Source organism: Crocodylus siamensis, chromosome 3 (genome assembly GCF_052110815.1).
Source record: "Crocodylus siamensis isolate JL-2025a chromosome 3, ASM5211081v1, whole genome shotgun sequence".
Taxonomy (NCBI): Eukaryota; Metazoa; Chordata; order Crocodylia; family Crocodylidae; genus Crocodylus; species Crocodylus siamensis.
The window spans coordinates 58627658-58646332 of NC_143397.1; the positions used below are offsets into that span (position 1 = coordinate 58627658).

An 18675-nucleotide genomic window follows, 5' to 3' on the forward strand; every position below is an offset into this window, starting at 1 on the left:
TCCTGCTGCAGTTGTCTATACCTGTGCCAGGCTGCCCTGTGTCTCTGCTGCCATCATTGCCATCTCTGGGCTGCCCAGGGCCAGTGGTGGCAGTGCAGAGAAGATGCAGGGCAGCCCAGCGTAGAGGTGGCTGCAGCAGGAGGGCCTAGCAGTGGCGAGGCAGAGGGGCTGCTTTACTCCCATGCCGAGGAACAGTTTCTGCCCGGCATTGCCGCTGCTGTTGTTGCTGCTCAGCTGGTGAGTCTAGAGCAGGCACAGGACAGTCTGGGTCGGGGCTGTATGCATGGGTCTCTGTCAGTATCAAGAAGCTGCGGTCAGCGTCAGTAGCAGTTGGAAGGAGCTGTTGCTTCATGCAGAGCCACCCAAGCCCCACTGTGTACCCCAGCTACAGAGCTGTCCCAGCCCCACTGTGCGCCCAGGGGGCAGCAGGATGCGCCACGGGATGGGGATGGGGGTGCAGCAGGTACGGGGCGGGCTGGGGTTGGGGCTGTGTGCATAGGTTCTGGCTGGCCTGTTCCTGCTGGGGTGAGTTCAGAGCAGGCAGAGGGCAGGGCTGGGGCTGTGCTCTGGTGGTGGTGGTGGTGGTGGTGGGCGGGTGCAGCATGGTACGCAGGCTCTGAGCTATTACGTGGCAGGTGTTGACCGACTCAGGGGAGTACATGTGCAGTGGCTCCCATGCACACCCCACCATACCCACAAACCGTCCCCTACAACCACACCCTCCCTCACCCCTGCCCATATGCATTTCCTCCCCCACACACACACACCTGTGTGCCTATGGTGGGAGCCCTGCTCCCTGTTAAATATCAACCACAACACACATGCACCCATGCCCGCCAGGCACACCCCACATCTACCCCCACACACTCCCCTAGCCACACTCCACAACCCCCCACAAACCCCATACCCACCCACGCAGACACCCACACATTCCCAGAAACTCCCCATTCCCACACATCCACACACACACCCACCTATCCACACTCCCTGCAATATACAATAGAAAGACTTCATTTTGAGCTATTATGCAGTCACCTGTATATACATGATGCAAATGCATACAAATCAAGATTTTAAAAAAAATTAAAATATGTTACTGTGGATGTTTGATTTTTAACATACAATTTGGTTTTTTTTCTGGTTCCAAGATGGCAAATCCCCTTGCCAAAAGGAGTACTTCTGGGGGCAAGGTGAGGGACTTCTGGTGGCAAAGGTCAGGGATTAGGGGGCAGGACTTCTGATCCCAAAATAGTGACTAGGGGGCAGGGTGCCTGTCAAGGGGCAGGGCTGCCCTTGCAGTCCTTGATAGCTGGCCAAAACTCATTAAGTGTTCCTCCAGCTAAAATAATTGCCTGACCTGGTATACAGTTTCTCATGTTTTAGACCCTGGCTGTTTCTATCAACCTTTCTTTTGGAGTTGCTAAAGGCAATACTTTAGTTAGTTCAAGGCTTTCAGGGTGCAGACTGAAGTGATATGGCATATTTAAAAACTTCTCTTCTTCTGAACCAGATTTTTTTTCCCTTCTAAATGCAGATTAATAAAGCCTGCACTACAAGAGGAACAAGGAAAGGATTTTAGTGAAGGTACTTCCTGATCCTGAAAAAGTCAGGGGGCTTCAAGCCCATCTTGGACTTCAGAACACTTCACAACTTTGTGGTAAAAGAATAATTTAAAATAGTGCCTTTGGACTTAATCCTTTTATCCTTAATTGGAGAGTAGTTTTGGTACATAGGATATATGTGCCACTAGAAATGCATCCAAGTCATAGGAAGTACTCGTATCTGGATTGTATAGTAGGTACATAACATTTAGAGAAAGTGTTGTCTTAGGTTGATGTTGGCCTCTTGTGTTTTTTTTTTCTCAAAACCTATAGTTTTTATTTATTGTGCCACTGTGTCTGTGTTTACTGTGAGTGTTGTTTTCTTGAAGGTGTTTTGTGTCTCAGAATTGCCTGTTGCAATTGCCTTGCGTGAAGGTAGGCCTCAACAGACTAATAATGGCTATTTCTAAATAATTTTCTAGATCAATTTTATATGATGTCAACTTATTTGGATGGAAGGACTTGCTAGTTATTGTTATAATAAGGCTACTTTATGTGACCCAAATCTTATTTCTGTTTCCATGTTATGTCATAAAGGATGAATGGCTAGCTTCTTTTGAAGAAGGCAAATAAGAACCTTATCTAATGAAAAAATATATGCCCTATCTGAGCTACATCTCTCTCTCTGTCCTTTTAACAAATGACTTGGGTAGATTTCTGAAATGAGAGAGTGAACAGTTGAATCTTAGAAAATATCTATTCTTCTTGGACTGTAGTTGTCTCATGGGAATGGAAAATCTTGGGAAGTGGCTTTCTAATGAGGAAGTCTCAAAATGTTGCCTCTCAGGTATTCTCATACTTGTTGTTTCACAAAAAGGGTCATTGGACCCATGTTGAATACTGACTGATCCCCAGAGATCTGTGCAGAGATCTGTGAGATCAGCAGGAGGTTAGTGTTTTCCTTTTTTCCTTTCTCTTCATGGCTCTGTCATCTGGCAGCTCCATTTGTCTACCTCTATATACGATTTCCACTGATACAAAACACATGAAGCTATATTGCTGCCATCAGAGATTCTCCTTGAGGCTAGAGGCATGAATTTATATGCCTGTATCCTGCCTACTTTCTATCTTCACAGGCCTTTGTGGCATCTTAGAGAGAAATCTGATATGCATGTTGGTTGGGTTTATTTGTTCCTATGAAGAGATCCAAGGGGCTTGATCAGGTGCTTTGTTAGGATAGACGTTGCAGGAATGGTTTAAAAAAAAAAAAGGCAGCTAAAATATGGGTTTGCTTTGTTTCTCACAAAAAATTATTTGTCCTTAAACATCTTACATTTCACATTAATCAAATTCTGTCAATTATTACTTCTTTTAGAGATGGTAAAAATTTTATTTCTTAATATTTTGATTGATTTCCAAATTAATCATTTAATCCCTTAAACTTTATTAAAATCACTTTCCTATCAATTACAGTCTGGTTTTTTGTCCCTATGACGTGCTGATTTCCTATGATTCTAATTGTTATTTGTGGACAATATATATTTTTTTCTTGTGCTAGTAAATTGGTTTGAATTTGATCTGTGGACAATAGATTCTGGTGCTGTCTTTATTGATCCACCTTATTAAAGCAAGGTGCTGATTTGTACTTCCTTTGACTTGAAATTAAATGTTAGATCTGTATATTCATTCTTCTGCAAGTGTTTTCACACTGTCAAATTTAAATTTCTGTTGTTTTTTACCCTGGAAGATGTCTTCTTATTTGGGCATGAAAAAATATTTCCAAAAACTCTGTTTATGCTAGGTATGTTAAAGGCTAACGATCTCTTACAAATGCACAAAAACTATTTTTAGTATGAGTATGTCATCAAAGGTACAGGTTCCTTTTATCTGTTGTATTCATAGCAATTTTAGATCTTGACATTTTATACCTGTGGGAAGATTAGTTGGAGTTGATATATTACCATCATTTTGATGTTACATTTTTTCCATGTGTTATCTGTATCTTCTGTTTTGGTATCTCAAACTGGATAGACATTTTAGAGAACTTGATGTTATAACTGTTACAACAGCGTCATTATATAGCTGCATATTTGATCTAGTTTAAAGCAAACTTTCGATTTAATTTGAAATTGTTAGCGGATCACTGACCTAAACTCAATATAAGCCTGAATCCTGTTTCTCTTCTGAAATGCCTGAGGTGTTCAGCACACTTTACCTTTAAGACGCAATTAACAAGTGGACTGTGCTTTAAATAGTAACCCGGACATATGTGCAAGTCAATTTAAGACATTATAATACAGTAAATGAACCACAAAGTTATTCCGCATATTATATGTGGAATAGCGTTGTGGCTTGGTATCTAACCTTAAACTGAGCATGTGGCCCGGTGTGCTGCCCAGCTGCAGCAGCCTGGTGCTGGGCTCCCCATGTGGGGGATGCTGTATAAGCCCTGTATCCTGCTTATCTGGGTGGCACATGGGGTTTATACAGCTCCTGGTATACAGAGAGCCTGGTGTCAGGCTGTGGCAAGCCAGTGCAAGATTTTCTGTGTGCCAGGCTCTTTGTAAACTTGGGCCAGGGACTGGTTTGGTTCCCAGCCTCAACTGCTAATCAGCTGATTGGTTTCATCTTGGTTTTATGAGCTTGGGCTCCCACTCACCAGCAAGAAAGGAATGATTAGGGTCTAATTCCTGATCCTAAAATGGTGCATCTTGCCATGGCATGGCAAGAGGTATAGTTGTTGGTACTGAGGATTAGAGCCCATCGTAACTTAAAGTGAACATCTGTCAGAGTGGCATTCAGGTCTCTCACATCCTAGGAAAGTGTTACAATCACTAGACTATTAGGCTAAGAGTGGGTCTGTCCATCTCTACCCATGGCCCTACAGAAAAATAAGATCCTAAAATGATTAAGGTATGTAATATGAACTCCTCCCAACCAGGGCCATGCATTTCCTTTTTGCTTCCTGTAGGCAACTCTCTCAGACCAATTGCCAAAGTAGGAGAGCTGTGTGCAGGGTGGAATGCACATGTTTCTTCCACTGGGAGAGATGCCTTGAATGGCATTAGAATTATTTCAAATCTAGTACATATTTCTGGATAAATAATAATGAATAATAATACATTATTTGAAATCTAGTACAAATAGCTACTAAGTCTTAGATGTCAGGTAGGCATAAGTAAAATTTGAGCTTTAATCTGTACAATGCCCTATTGGAGAAGAAATCAGTCTAAACTTGTCACCCAAAAAGTGTTAAAAAAATCATCAAAAAATAAGACAAAGTAGGTTAATATTAAGTTAATGTTTGCTGTTGGATTGACAAAGAAAAATCAAGTAATTTAGTGTCAGCTTTAATAACCTGGAAGGGTAAGAGACTTCCACATTTTTTTTACTGTAACCCCAGAATAATAAAGCATTGTCAGTGTTGTTGCAAGTAGATATTTACTCAAATTTAAGATGAAATTTTCAGCATGGGAGAGGAAGCTCCTTGTCTTGAATTCGCATATGAAGCTGGGGGGGAGGCAGGAAGCTGTTGCAACTCTGATTTTGGCCCTGAGCCTGGATTGGGGCCAGAGTCAGACCCACAGCAGCCTGCAGCTTCTTGCCTCCCCCCGCCCCGGCTTGTCCTCTGCAGCTTCTGCCCCCTCCTCCCCTACTTTTGCCCCTTTCCTCTCTCGCTGTCAGGTACAGCTTGGCTCCAGCTTGGTAGGATTTCCTCCCAGACATGGAGTACAGGGAAACTCCATCCTCTGCTCAGCCAATAAGCAGTGCTGCCACTGCTGTATAGCCTGGCAAGGGCTGTTTCTGTGTGTTGCACTCTGTGACCCAGCAGGGAACAAAGCTCAAGTAGTGTCTCTCAGTGAGCAGGATGTCGGGGGTAAGGGCAGAGATGGTGGGGAACTGGTGGGGAAAGGAGCAGAGACTGGAGATGGGGAGGGTGCAGATGGCGGGTCAGGAAGGCCACAGAGGGAAGAAGTATGGGGGACAGAGGGCAAAAGGGCTTCCTGACATTTCTTCTCTCCACCATCACCTGACTCCCCCCACCACTGTTTTCTTTAGTGTAGCAATGAAGGGGGAGTCGGGTGATGGTGGAGAGAGGAACCCTACCATAATTAGATTTAATACCTGGAAAAGTATAACAGCTTTATACATTTTCCATACATAAATATGATTATGGGGGGCTCATCTTAAATTTGAGCTTGTCTTAGATTTGAGTAAATATGGCAGATAACCCATACTAGATATTGTGTTTCAGGTCTCTTATCCTTTAGTGCCCAGGTGAGAAGATAGAAGAAGCACAGTCCTTCCCTTCAAGCAGTAGACCAAGGGCCAAAAACAGAAAGAAGCAGTGTCTTCTTTTTCAGTCAGACTGTTAACACCTTAGTGATCTGTCCTTGGTTCTGTACAATTCAGTATTTGCTTTAATGACTTGGATAATGTAACAGAATATGCTGATCAAATTTGCAGGTGACACCATGCTGGGAGAGGTTGCAGGCACTTTGGAAGGTAGGATCAGCATTGAAAATGATTTTGATAAATTGGAGAAATATTCTGAAATTAACAGGATGAAATTCAACAAAGTTCCCCCTCCTCATTTTCCCGTTGGCATGATGTCATGGTTGAGGTATAGGCTACAAATCTTCCCTAGCATATTTAAAACTAATTTTAAGGGGCTGAATGGATAGAATGTGCTCTAAAACTGTGAATCTCCCCAATCCTTTTTTGTCTTCACTTTTTTTCACATGAACCTCCAGCAGTTTGGGAAAGTGATAGCGGGGAAAGGTCTGTAGTTCATTGCAAGTGTTGTTCTTCCTGTTCAGCTGTTCATGATTTCATTATGGTTTGAATTTCTGAAAAGATTTAAGCCATTGGGATTGATGATCAGCATAGGAGTTGGGGAGAAGGTGTATTACTTCTCAAGCAAGTATTCACTTTCATAAAGGATGTCTGTAGTTCTAAGACCATCTGGATGACGCACATTTATATTATATTGTATATTAAATACAAATATAAATACTACTTGGGTTCAAAGGTTGCCCCTCCCCTACACTTCCTTCCTTGGACAAATTATATATTTCTTGGAGTCTTTGCAATCCAGGGGTCAAAAAAATCCGCACAGAAAAAGCAGAGTGGTGCCTGTGGGAACAGTGCGCGCCACCCAAAACTGGAGCCTGGCCAGCCAGAGCCACACTCTGGCTGCCAGCCGGGCTCCAAGCTGCAGGAGCAATGCGGCTGCAGCTTCCCTGGTCCCCAGGACTCCAGGTAAGGCTGCTGGAGCCAGCACAGTTACTGGCCTGAGCCTTTCCTACCCCACCTGGGGTAACCTGCAATGCACCAGAGGGTGTGTGGCACAGACATTCTCTAGGGACAACTAGCAGCGACAGGAGGTGTCCCTCTACTAGTTGTCCCCGAGAAACCAAATGTCCACGCTTGTCTGAACGCAGCCTCTGGGTCTACTTGCTAATGGCATCCTCACTTAGAGTGCAAGTGTTCCTTGGCAGTAGAAGCATGTGACTTCATGGACCTCAAAGACCTGGTTGACATCACATGCTCTTGAACTATGCTATTAGGACCATCAACTCAAACTGGAAAAGATGCTAGTATCCAGTGGTGACACGTAAGTGCCGGTGCACTGCCTGACTGGCCGTGCTCACTGTTTAGGTAGTGGCTAGGGGGGCAGGCAGGAGTGCCAGTGCCCCCCCCTGCAAGCGCCAGCCGGGGACTGGAGTGCCATGGCGCTCCCAGAAGTGGTTGCAGTCACTTCCGGAAGTGGCCGCAGCAATCAGCTGGACCCCCCTCGACTAAGGCATCACCGGTCGTCCGTGCTAGTGTCAGTTTTGCCTGTGAGCTGCCATCTCTGCCGTCATCTGTTTACTCCAGGTGGAGGGGAGGTCTGGGACTGCACTTGTTTCCAGTTGGAGTGTTTTACGGATGTGGATATTGTGTGTGTTATAAGTTGTTTTGTATCATGGGTGGGCAGGTAGTTGAGTATTTGCACTGAACTTGAGAAGCCAAGTGTCTGGGCTGATGTTCCAGAAAATAGTAGCTTTGGCATGTCTTTACATCCATTTAAAAAGGTTAAGGTCACATCTGGGAAATGGTTTGTGACACCAAGGTGATAGACTTGGGAGGTGGCCATAGAGGAGCCACATTGCAGGGTTGCAAACAAAGCACTGTGGTCTTCTGGCACACTGATCCCAGTTCCCTATTGTGCTCTGGTGTGGAGATCAAGGGTGTCAAACTCATCTAGTCCCTGTGGTACCGAGAAGTGCTATGAGACTAGTTCTTGGGCTAGATTGTGCCCACAGGCCCCTTTCCCCTAGCATATCTGATCTGGTGGCTGCTCCATCTGGTCTGGGACCTGTGCTACTTGAGACATAGGTCCTGGAGTGGCTGGAACAGGCACAGCGTGTGGTGCAGTCTGACCAGAGTGACTGCTGCATGTAGTGGCTGTCTCAGCTGGATTGCATTGTATGTGCTGCCCAACCCAGCAGCTCTGGACTGTGATGCACGTGGTGCCCATTCCAGCTGCTCTGGAATTTGAGCCAAAGTAGCTGCTGGATCAGGTATGCTGGGGAAAAGGAAAGAGGTCTGTGGGCCTAGTCCAGTCCTGCAGGCACAGGCTTGTACTCTGCCTTGTGTGGGTCTGATTAGACTTAGGGGCCAGATGGTGGGGCCAGGTACAACCCAAAGGCTGTGTGTTTGACTGCTTGTCCTACATCCATTCCAGTTTTAGTGTTACATAATAGAAACACACAATTCCTTCATAGATGAAGGAAAGTATAGAAAAAATGTAGTTAAAATATAATTTTCGCTCAACCCTCAACTGATTCCAGGTGCTTTAATTCTTGTCTCAGAGGGCATGGGAATCCCAATTTACTCTCCAGAGCTTTATCTAACCTGTTGTTTAGACAAAGTGTTAAGCTACAGCTTCATGAAAAGAGAGTTTTATACTCTTAAAAAAGGAAGGAATCTTGCATGTTTTGTAAAATTTGAGGTTCTGAGAAGAAAAAGCTTTCTAAATAGTTGGGAAACAGATAGTTTTCTTATTTAGTTTTAATTTGAATTTTGTTATGTGCAAAAGTTGGAGAAGTATGACAATATAGGAACTTTATCATTTTCCTAGGTTGGTGTAGACCAAGGTATCAGGATTCTTCTTTAGAGAGAAAAAGAGTCCTAAAAGTCTGTCACTGGTGAAACAAAACTCATTAAATACTTCACTACAGTCGTTAGGAAAAAAATTCAGGCAATTCAGGACTTTTTTTCCCTGAATTCAATTCACTGCTACTTAAAAAAACAAAAAAACACAAAAACTAGTTGACTACTTAAGATTTAGAATTCTTAGTACTGTATACATATGTGTGTGTATAATAACATCTGTGTCCTGAGAGCTCAGAAGAACTGAGTATTGAAGGACTTTGATATTTCATATCAATTACTTACTTGCCCCTATGCCTGGGTAGCTGAGTGGTTTTACAAAGATAATCTGCTATTAGTACTCGCTTATCAGACTCCACTTCTAAAATGTAGCAAGCATAGATACATTCAGCCTTGTAGGAGACAAAGGTTGAAGGCCTTCATTTATTTTTATTTTATTACTTTTTTAAGAATTGCTGAGGAAGAGAGAGCTTGTCTATGCCAATCTGGGGTAACTGGTAACAAAACTTAGAAAGTTGATCATAGAAAAATAGGGTTGGAAGGGACAGCAGGAGGTCATACTCCCCTGCTCAAAGCAGGACCATCCCTAACTAGATCCCAGCCAAGGCTTTGTCTAGCTGGGTCTTAAAAACTTCCAGGGATGGAGATTCCACAACTTCTCTGGTTAGCATGTTCCAGTGCTTTACTAACCTCCTAGTAAGAAAGTTTTTTCCCCCTAATCTAATCTAAACTTCCCTTGCTGAAAACCTAAATGTCCCTTGCTGCAAATCCTCCTAAGGATACACATGGCTGCACAGGTATTGGTTTCTTTCCTACTGCAAATAGTCTTGCTGTGACCCCCTCCTGAGAGTCCAGCACTGGGTGATTCCATCCAATCAAGAAGCCCCAGGCCATTCCATAAGAACTCTTTCCCTGACATCCTGGTTTCTGCTTGGGTAGATGGAAGCTCTTAAATAGGTAGCTTATTTCCTCTTGGTCTCTCAGAAACCATTTATCAGGAGAGTTTGTGAATGTAAACAGAAACACCTTATAGCATGATGGCAGCAAGCCAAGATTAGTACTTTACCAAAAAGCTTCTTGACCTGCTTCATCACTTACCTAAGACTGTAACTCAGACTGACGTTCTCCAGGTATGTTTGGTAGCTATTGTGTATATGAATTTTCACTGAAGTAGAAAGTCTACCTTCAACCTTTTATGGCCGGGTTTATATGTGGCTTCGCATCCTTCCATTAAATTGCTTCTAGTGTTATGAGATATTACAGTAGTCTTCATAGAGCTGATACAACCACCTTTTTAGATTAATTAGATCCCTATGCTTTAATTTAATTTAATAGGTAGCTATTTTCCTGGTGGTGTTGAATTAATAGCATGATGATTGTGGTCTCTAAGAGTGGATTCACCTTTACAGGAAATTTTACAGGAGTAAAGTGGCACTGTTATCTAATACAAGATTGTTTTCTTTTTATAGTAGTGTTTTGAAACACCACTTTAATGGGTGTATTATTTGTCAATGACCTTCTCACTCCTACAGGTGAGATGGTTCTTCATAAGTCTGACATGGCATAATCCTTGTGGTTTTCCCGTGAGTTCAGAAAAGACCTCAAGGCCCATTTGACTGTTATATGTGCTGATATCTATTCTTATTAACACTATCAGTAGAAGATTATCTAGATGAATTTGTTATAAACTTGACTAACCACAAGTCAAACAACATGCTTGGTTATTTTGTCAGAGGTACAGTGGCTTCCACTGCCAGTTTCAAGAATGGTTCAATCCTGGTAATATGAAGGTGTTTATTTTATACTTTTACAAAATATTTCTTGTATTTGTTGTGTAAGACAGTTTTACTTCTCTGTTCCATAAAGACTGGCTTTGAGGGCTTATTTGTTTTCAGATAACTTTTACTTTAAGCCGTGTAAAATATAGTCATGTTTGTTTTCGTGAGGACATATACTAGATATGTCATTTGAATTAGGTTTGAAATATGTTTTTTTAGAAAAAAAGGATGATCTTGACTATTACCTATTGGGTATTGAACTCTCTTCTTATGACTGGCTGTTGCAGTGTTTCAATTAATTTCTTTTTAAATTGCAATGTTGCTTAATATAGCTTTAAAGAGTAAGAAATCTTATATATTTAAAAAAAAAATTACACTTGTTCTGCTTTTTTGAAGATACCATGCAGGTACCAGTCATTCATTAACCCCACTATAAAAACATTTTTAATTAATATGATTTTTGTACACATTGATTTTTATAGCTTCCATTCTGACTGATATTATAATGTTCACGTCTTTTGTTTGTATAAGAGACATTTTTAATTGGTTATGTGTTAGAAGGTGGAACTGAAAGATAATTAACATACGACTGACCAGGGAGCCAGAAAGGCTTTGAGTGATGCCTTGCTGAAGTATATATTTAAAGTTAGTTAATTTTGCCTTCCTGCTGGGAGCTCAGGACTTAGTAATGAGAATCCTTCATACAGGTATTTTTCTAAGGAGTAGATTTAGAGATAAGTAATCTTTTGTAATATGCATTTTTTACATTTTATTTTGCCAGTAAAATGTATCTTAAAGTAACTTCGAAATTATTTTCAGTAATCGCGTTAACATCTCTATTGCTATAGGTTTGCATAAATAATGTTGATGCAAAATTTATGACATTTCATGGTTTGGTTCCAAGGGATCTATAGTGTTTTTACCCTGAAGACTCTCAAGGTGGTCATTTATGCTGCAGTAACACGTAACGGCACCAACCATGATCTGGGTTCCCATATGTTGGATATTATGTATGTACACAATAAGAGAAAACTTCTACTTTTAATCATCTTTCTTGTTTTAAATTTAATGATGATAAACTAATCAGCACTGTCTTGCCCTGTAAGGGGAGCTTACAAAAGTAGTTTCATTAATGTTGGATTAAGCAACCCTCACTGTTTTTGTGGTGAAATGTTCTCACTAATTTAGTTTCTTGCAGGGTCTTACAAGCAAATAGTAATAGGAGAGACATTTTAGCAGTTTTCAGGAGAATGATCTCTAAGAGCTTACCTGTGGCAATGCCACGAAGAAGTGCTCTGGATTGGTAGTCATTCTAAATCTTTGCTTGATAGCTAGATCATGGCAATAATACATGAAGGCAGACTGCCTCCGTGTGGGTTGGGATAGATAGGTCCATGACTTGTCCTCTGACCTGAAAGACGTTGGTTTGTGCAGTTGTAGCATTGCTGAAGTGCTGTCTTTTCTGAGTGTTAATTTTTAGTGGTGGCTGACTGGAGTTCAGTAATTACCACAGACCAGCAGACTTGATTAATCAAGATGAAGTCAGAAATGTTTTACTTTGATGAAAGATAAGAGAGAGAATTCATTTTAGAGGTTTGACTTCACTCTTTCCCTTTGGTCAATACTTGACTCGTCTCCATCTGTGTATTGAAGGAGCCTTTGCTGTCATTTGTACAGACCATATGTAAGGGTGGGGCTTAATTGCAGTGCCTATGCTCAATAGACTGTGGAAACTACTACCTTAAAAATTAAAACCTCGTAATTTGATTGGTTTACAAATGCAACCTTTGCTGCAACAGGAGAGCACTCACAAAGGCACTTACTACCTTGATCAAGTCTGCTCCAATGTGCTGTAATTACAGCGTGTCAGAGCACAGGGGTGACGCATGGGGGTGCATATGCACCCCCGAGTGCCGGTGTACCCCCTGCCAGTCTGCACTCCCTGTTTAGCTGGCAGGCAGGAGCAAGTGCTGGCTGGGGAGCCACCAACCAAAGCGGCCGCACTGCTTCCAGAAGTGCCCCCCCGACTCAAGAGGTGCACGTGCCCTCTCTGAATCAAGTGGCACCAGACACCTATGTCAGAGCAGTCTCCTGGCTGATGTAGGCACCCCTGGAGACCAGCTACATTTGCAAAGTAGCTATTATGCAATAAAAATCTCCAGCCAGCTATAAAGTTAGAACTTGAAAATGTATACTAACTTTATAGCTGGTTGCTGTCAAGTTCTAATTTCCATGTGTAGCAGGATCTTCCAGAGAGAGACTACAGGGGTGCATTGTGCTCAGCATAAATCCCCTGAGCCCTAGGGATCACAGCAGCCATTATTCCTAGGGCTCAGGGGTGAGTGAAACCCCTGGACACTGGGGATTACAGCTTCCATGATCCCTAGGGCTCCTGGGGCTCGAGGATTGCTGCAGGGGCAGTCCTCTTGCCCCAGAGGAGCAGGGAAACTCTTGGGGTGGGAGGATCATAGTGATCCTCTAGCCCCAGGAGTTTCTTCCACCTCCTGACCTGGGGTATCACCCCTGGAGTGGGATTGTGGGGAAGGGAGGGGATTGCCCCTGCAATGATCCCCCCTGCCTTGGTGTTTTCATGTAGCCCTGGAATGGGGAGATTGTCACAGTGGGCATCCTCCAGCCCTAGTTGTGTGTGGTGATCCTAGCTGCAGGAGGTTGCATCTTGCCAGTGCAGGGGGAGGCTGGGATTGGGCTCCCCCTGCACTGACAATAAGGCATGATGGGATCTAATGCCTGATCCCACAATCGCACTTTCTGCTGTGCATGTGTGGTGTGGCAGGAGGCATGATTGTGTAAATTGCACATCGGATCCTATTGCATCTTTACCTGAATGTTTAGAGAGGGCCTTTGGCACTTAGGTCAACTTTTCCCTTGTCATTGCCATGTGGCAGCTTCTATGTTGCATGGCATGAAGCTGTATTTGGTCTTGGTTAGCTGTGCAAAAGCATACAGTTAGCATATAACTTTGACTCAGTGACATAACAAAAAAGTACTGAAAGTTTAAGGTGTATTCATGGGGGGGTGGTTTTGTTTTACTAGCTTTCTATAATATTTATCCAATTAATTTTTCATGTAAGATATTAGGTGTTGGGTTTATGGGAAAAATATGTGAAAGATGAAGACAGAAATGTTTTACTTTGATGAAAGATAAGAGAGAGAATTCATTTTAGAGGTTTGACTTCACTCTTTCCCTTTGGTCAACACTTGACTCATCTCCATCTGTGTATTGAAGGAGCCTTTGCTGTCATTTGTACAGACCATATATAGGGGTGGGGCTTACTTGCAGTGCCTATGCTCAATAGACTGTGGAAACTACTACCTTAAAAGTTAAAAACTTGTAATTTGATTGGTTTACAAATGCAACCTTTGCTGCAACAGGAGAGCACTCACAAAGGCACTTATTACCTATGTTAGGCTCATATGAGGGCCGTCAAGTAAACATGCATTTTCCCATTATATACTGCCATTAGCTTGTAGGGAATGCCTAAAAGGTTTCAGGCTTTGGAGATAAGGGGTTTGCTTTTATAGCAGAGAGAAACTATACACTTGAAAAAATATACATCAACTCTAAGTAGAAGTATACTTCAGTTGGCTATTTTCAAATCACTAGTTTGATTCCTCAGAACTTTCAGGTTCAGCAGTGGGCTCTTAAAAACAGAGGTCTAAGATATTTCTTTCTAACATGTTGGAAAACATCAGTAGTTTGTCTTTTTTATTCTTTTGCTGCACCGATCTCACTAATAAGATGAGTAAAATTAATACATAATTGTACAGTAAATATAATTGTTTACTTTTAGGCAGTGTACAATAATTCAGTATTTAAAAAAAAATACGTCAAAGATTGTCCTGTTAGGCTGTAATTATAACTGTTTATGAAAATGCTTTAAAAATCAGTTTAATTGTAATGGACTTTTGTAAGTACCATAAGATACCTTTTTCTGTCTGAAGATTATGAGAAATAGTAACATTTAAAAATCTTTTGAAGAATTGTTGTTAGTTATTCGTTGTTTCCTGCTTACATCCTGAATATTATTATTGTGACCAAATTTTTGTTTAAATACTTGTTTCTGCTTAAATAATTAGTGGGAAACAATGCGGTAACTTGAAAATAAACATTGGTTTTCACAAAGATAATTTGGAAAAAAAAATATTTTTGCAGGTACCTTTTGATTTATAATCCAACAGAACAAGAGCGGTTCTCAGTAGTTTCAGTGAATGTGAATTCACCCAAAGTTAAAGTATTATCCCCATCTGGAAAACTTGTTATGGTCCAGGTTTGTGCTGTTTGGGGTGGAACTACTACAGTATCACATGAATCATATCAGGTATGTTACTTTTAATAAAAAGCATTTTTTTTTTGGATTTTCTGTTTTCTGTATAGCTTCATGTTAGAAGCTACATAGTTCATGAAAAAGGATACTGAAAGAAGCCTGGTCTTCACATATTGTATATCTTTGGCTAGAAAAGCATGGTGATAATTGAGGATCTACAGTGATTTATGTGTTAAATGGGCCCTTCAGGTTCAAAGCTTTGAGCAGTTGTCTTGTTTTCCCATCATATTGATTTGGAGATAAGTTGTCATTTCTATTATGCTGTATTCAGGTTAGATACTTGTTCAGGAGCCAGCTACTTGTTTTGGTTCTAACAGATACTTAAGGTAATTATCATGTCCTACTATGTGAAAGTAAGCCATCAGTTTTGTTTTCTGCTTTTTTTTTCATTTGCTATGTGCTGTAGCTTCATATTAGAAGCTATATAGTTCATGAAAAAGAATACTATAAAGAAAACTGGGTTTCAGATGCTATATATGTTTGGCCATAAAACTGGGATTGAAAATTGTAAAATATTTCATAGGTCCCTATCTAATATGTTTACTTAGTAATACTTTTGATTTGGAAGCTGGGTAGAATTCTTTTTTTGGGTTTGTTTTTTTTTGGTTTTTTTGGTTTTTTTTAAGGATCTCATTCCTGCACTGTTTATTTTCCAACCCTCCTTCAAGGAAATATTTACTGCTAATTAATTTCCAGTGCAGATATCTGAAGCTTTCTAGAAGAAGAAAAGACACGTGTAACTGGAATTTTGAGCAAATTTCTCCTGGAAATGTATCTACTGTATTATTTTACTTTTATATAGCTTCTAAGCAAGCAGAAAATAGAGAGCAGTTGTAGGGCACCATTCTTTTATATCGTTTTTCAGATTTTTAAGTGGGTTTGAGGTGCAGCCTAATAATTCAGGCTACAAGTGTATTCTGTAAGAGCAACACACCAAAAAAGTCGCTATAATAGTAAGTGGTGATCCTGCTATTAATCAACTTAACAGTAACAGTATTTATTTTTATTTGTGATGAATAAGTGGTATTTCTTTATATAGCAATAATTGGTATTTCTTTATTCAGCAATATGAGGTTTTCCTATTAGTAACACACTGTATTAGTAATTTATTTTTGTTTTTACAAGGTGGATTAAATTCAGCCCTGGTATAACTAGGGTCCTGAGAAAATCACAGATATCTTGTTGAAAATTTGTGACACACACATGGGTAAAGTATCATTTTTTCACAGAATATTCACAGAACTACCATTGATCTTGGCAAGTGGGTCCCAGTAGTTCCATGAAAAATGATGCTTTACCAGCACACATGCGGCAGACAAGCACACAGCCATAGGCAACGGCAGGCTGGGGCTAATGGGGCTTAGCCTCCCCCAAATGTGGGGGAGTGCAGAGGGCAGCAAGGCACCCTGGCTGTGAGCTCTGGGCACAGTGGGGGGAGGGGGGGTGCACACAGACACAGAACCAACAGGAGGCTGGGATTGCAGCCAGATGGTGTGCAGAGCGCTGCCAACCATAGTAAATAAATCAGGGAAATGGAAGGGACACTGGGGGAGGGGGTGGATTGAGGCCCCTGCAGTGAGAGAGGGAGTGGAGCAGAGGCAGGGGCTAAGGTGAATGGGGTCCCAGGACAGGTCATGAGATGCTCGGAATGGTAGTCCACCTCCACCCCATGCACAAATCTGGGGGGCACATGCCCCCTGGGCCTCTCCCAAGGTATGTGCAGCAGCAGGAGCCCCCTTGCACCCCTGGATGAGCAACCCATGCTCTGAGCATCCCACAACCTGCCCTGGGGCCCCATTCGCTCTAGTCCCTGCCCATGCCTCTGCCCCAGTCTCTCCCTCAATGTGAGGGCCTCAATCTATCCCCCACGACCCTTCCCCAGTTTACCTGCTCTGGTGGGCAGTGCTCTGCATGCCATCTGGCTGCAATCCCAGGCAGGCTTTCTGTGTGTATGTGTGCTTCCCTCCCAACTGCAGTCACTTGGAGCCCATGCCTGGGCTGCCCCATGTCTGAGGGGGGCTAAGCCCTGTTAGCCCCAGGCTTTCACTGCCTATGTTCACAAATTTTGTCGTTTCCATGCAGTCTGTGAAATTGTGATTTTTCTCAGGGCCATAGGTATAACCACTGAAGCAAGCAGGATTAAATTGTGCTTGAGTTTTGTGCAATATGTTTAAACTTTCACTTTTCATAATATTTGTTTTTTATATCTAGTACCTTCTTCTTTCTCCAACAGATTTCTTTTGTGGCACATCTGTCACCTCTGGGGTTGGGAGTTTACCAAGTTTTGGAGGTTCCAAGTTCAGAAACAGTCTTTGCTGATTATAACATGTATATTAGTGGAAGCAACAATATAAAGGTGATCCCAGATAGCATTTTCAAGATAAACGAGATGCAAAATGGTGTGGATGACATAATTTTAGAGAACTCCTATATGAAGCTGTGGTTCTCTGGGAACTCTGGACTTTTGGAGGTACACTGGTTCACAATTTGAAATGTGTTTTGTGTTCTCAGTGGGATTTGTGATTCTGATGCATAAAAAACTGAACATGTCAATATTTCAAATTGTGATTCTTTTCCTTAGAAAATAACCACAAAAGAAGATGGCAAAAATCATCAAATAAAGGTTGAGTTTGCTTGGTATGGAACCACAAGTAACAGAGATAAGAGTGGAGCTTACCTCTTCTTACCAGATGGAGAGGCCAAGGTAATAGCAATATTTATATACAGGGTTTTTTTCTCAAAGATCTGAAAACACTTTACAAGCTTATATAGAAGAATCATTTGATCAGCTGATGTAATGCACAGTTCTTGGAAGCAGAGTTTCATTTACTTTAGTAGTGAACAGCAAAATTGACACAGTTTAGGATCAGAATTGGATAAAAAATAAATCATCCACTTGAAACTGCAGGGATAGGCAGAATGTAATTAGCTGCCAAGAATATAAACTGGACACCAGCTACTTTTGCAAGAAGTGCCGTAGGACCTTCAGTGACTTCAAGTGGTCAAGACCTCATTTTATGTCTTATGATAAAAATTTACTGAAGACACGTTCATTTCAGTGTTCCTTTTTTTATCTTGAATCTGAGATTTAGGGTTGGATATTTTGACCAGTCAAATAAAGTCTGGTCAATTGACTGGTCAAATTTCAATAAAAAATTATAAGCATTTGCCAATAGGTCCAAATAGTGCACAGAAAAAGCACAGATTTTCCAGTAAGAAATGTCAAAAAATAAAACATTATGTTTCTTTCAAGAAAATTACAAAAAAAAATGTAGTTTGTGTAAAATTGCTATAATCTTTGACCAGTGAAAAAATATGCAGTCATTTGACAATATTTGACCAGTCAGTTGAGTGACTTGTTAGTCGTACTCTTAATTCATACATTCAATAACAGAGTTAATACACTAAATTATTTTTGTATTGTGGGGTCTTGTGTTTATTTATAGAGCAGTTAATATGCTGGGACTCAACCTGATCGTAACTTCTCTCACAGCCTTAATATAAGTGGTGATATATATATGCATTAAATTATAAGCAGCTATTTTAATGCAATCATCTACTACAAATAGGTAGAACTGTAGCCTAGCAATTGTTGCGGGGAGAGGGGAATTACATAGTCATTCTATTTTTGCACTAGGAAATTTAAAAAATCAGATTAGTTGTTATTAGGCCTCTGTGAATCGGGAGTTATTCGATTCAGATTTGGCCAATTGAGAGGACAGTTATTCAATTTGGGTCACTGTCCCGAATTGATTTGACTGAATTGGCTCTGATTCAGAGGTTTAGCCGTAGACTATAATTTGGAATTACTGAAATATCTATACCTTTGTCATTTTTTGGCTGATTCAGATA

General features: G+C 41.3%; 1 protein-coding gene across 1 annotated transcript in view; it reads left to right on the top strand.

The window, feature by feature from the left end:
- Window positions 1–18675, top strand: part of MAN2A1 (mannosidase alpha class 2A member 1) — a 234149-nt gene that overhangs the window by 141809 nt on the left and 73665 nt on the right. The window contains exons 13-15 of the mRNA XM_090038361.1: window positions 14652–14817; window positions 17057–17293; window positions 17405–17527. Coding sequence (XP_089894487.1) covers window positions 14652–14817; window positions 17057–17293; window positions 17405–17527 — 526 coding nt within the window. The remainder of the gene's footprint in view (window positions 1–14651; window positions 14818–17056; window positions 17294–17404; window positions 17528–18675) is intronic.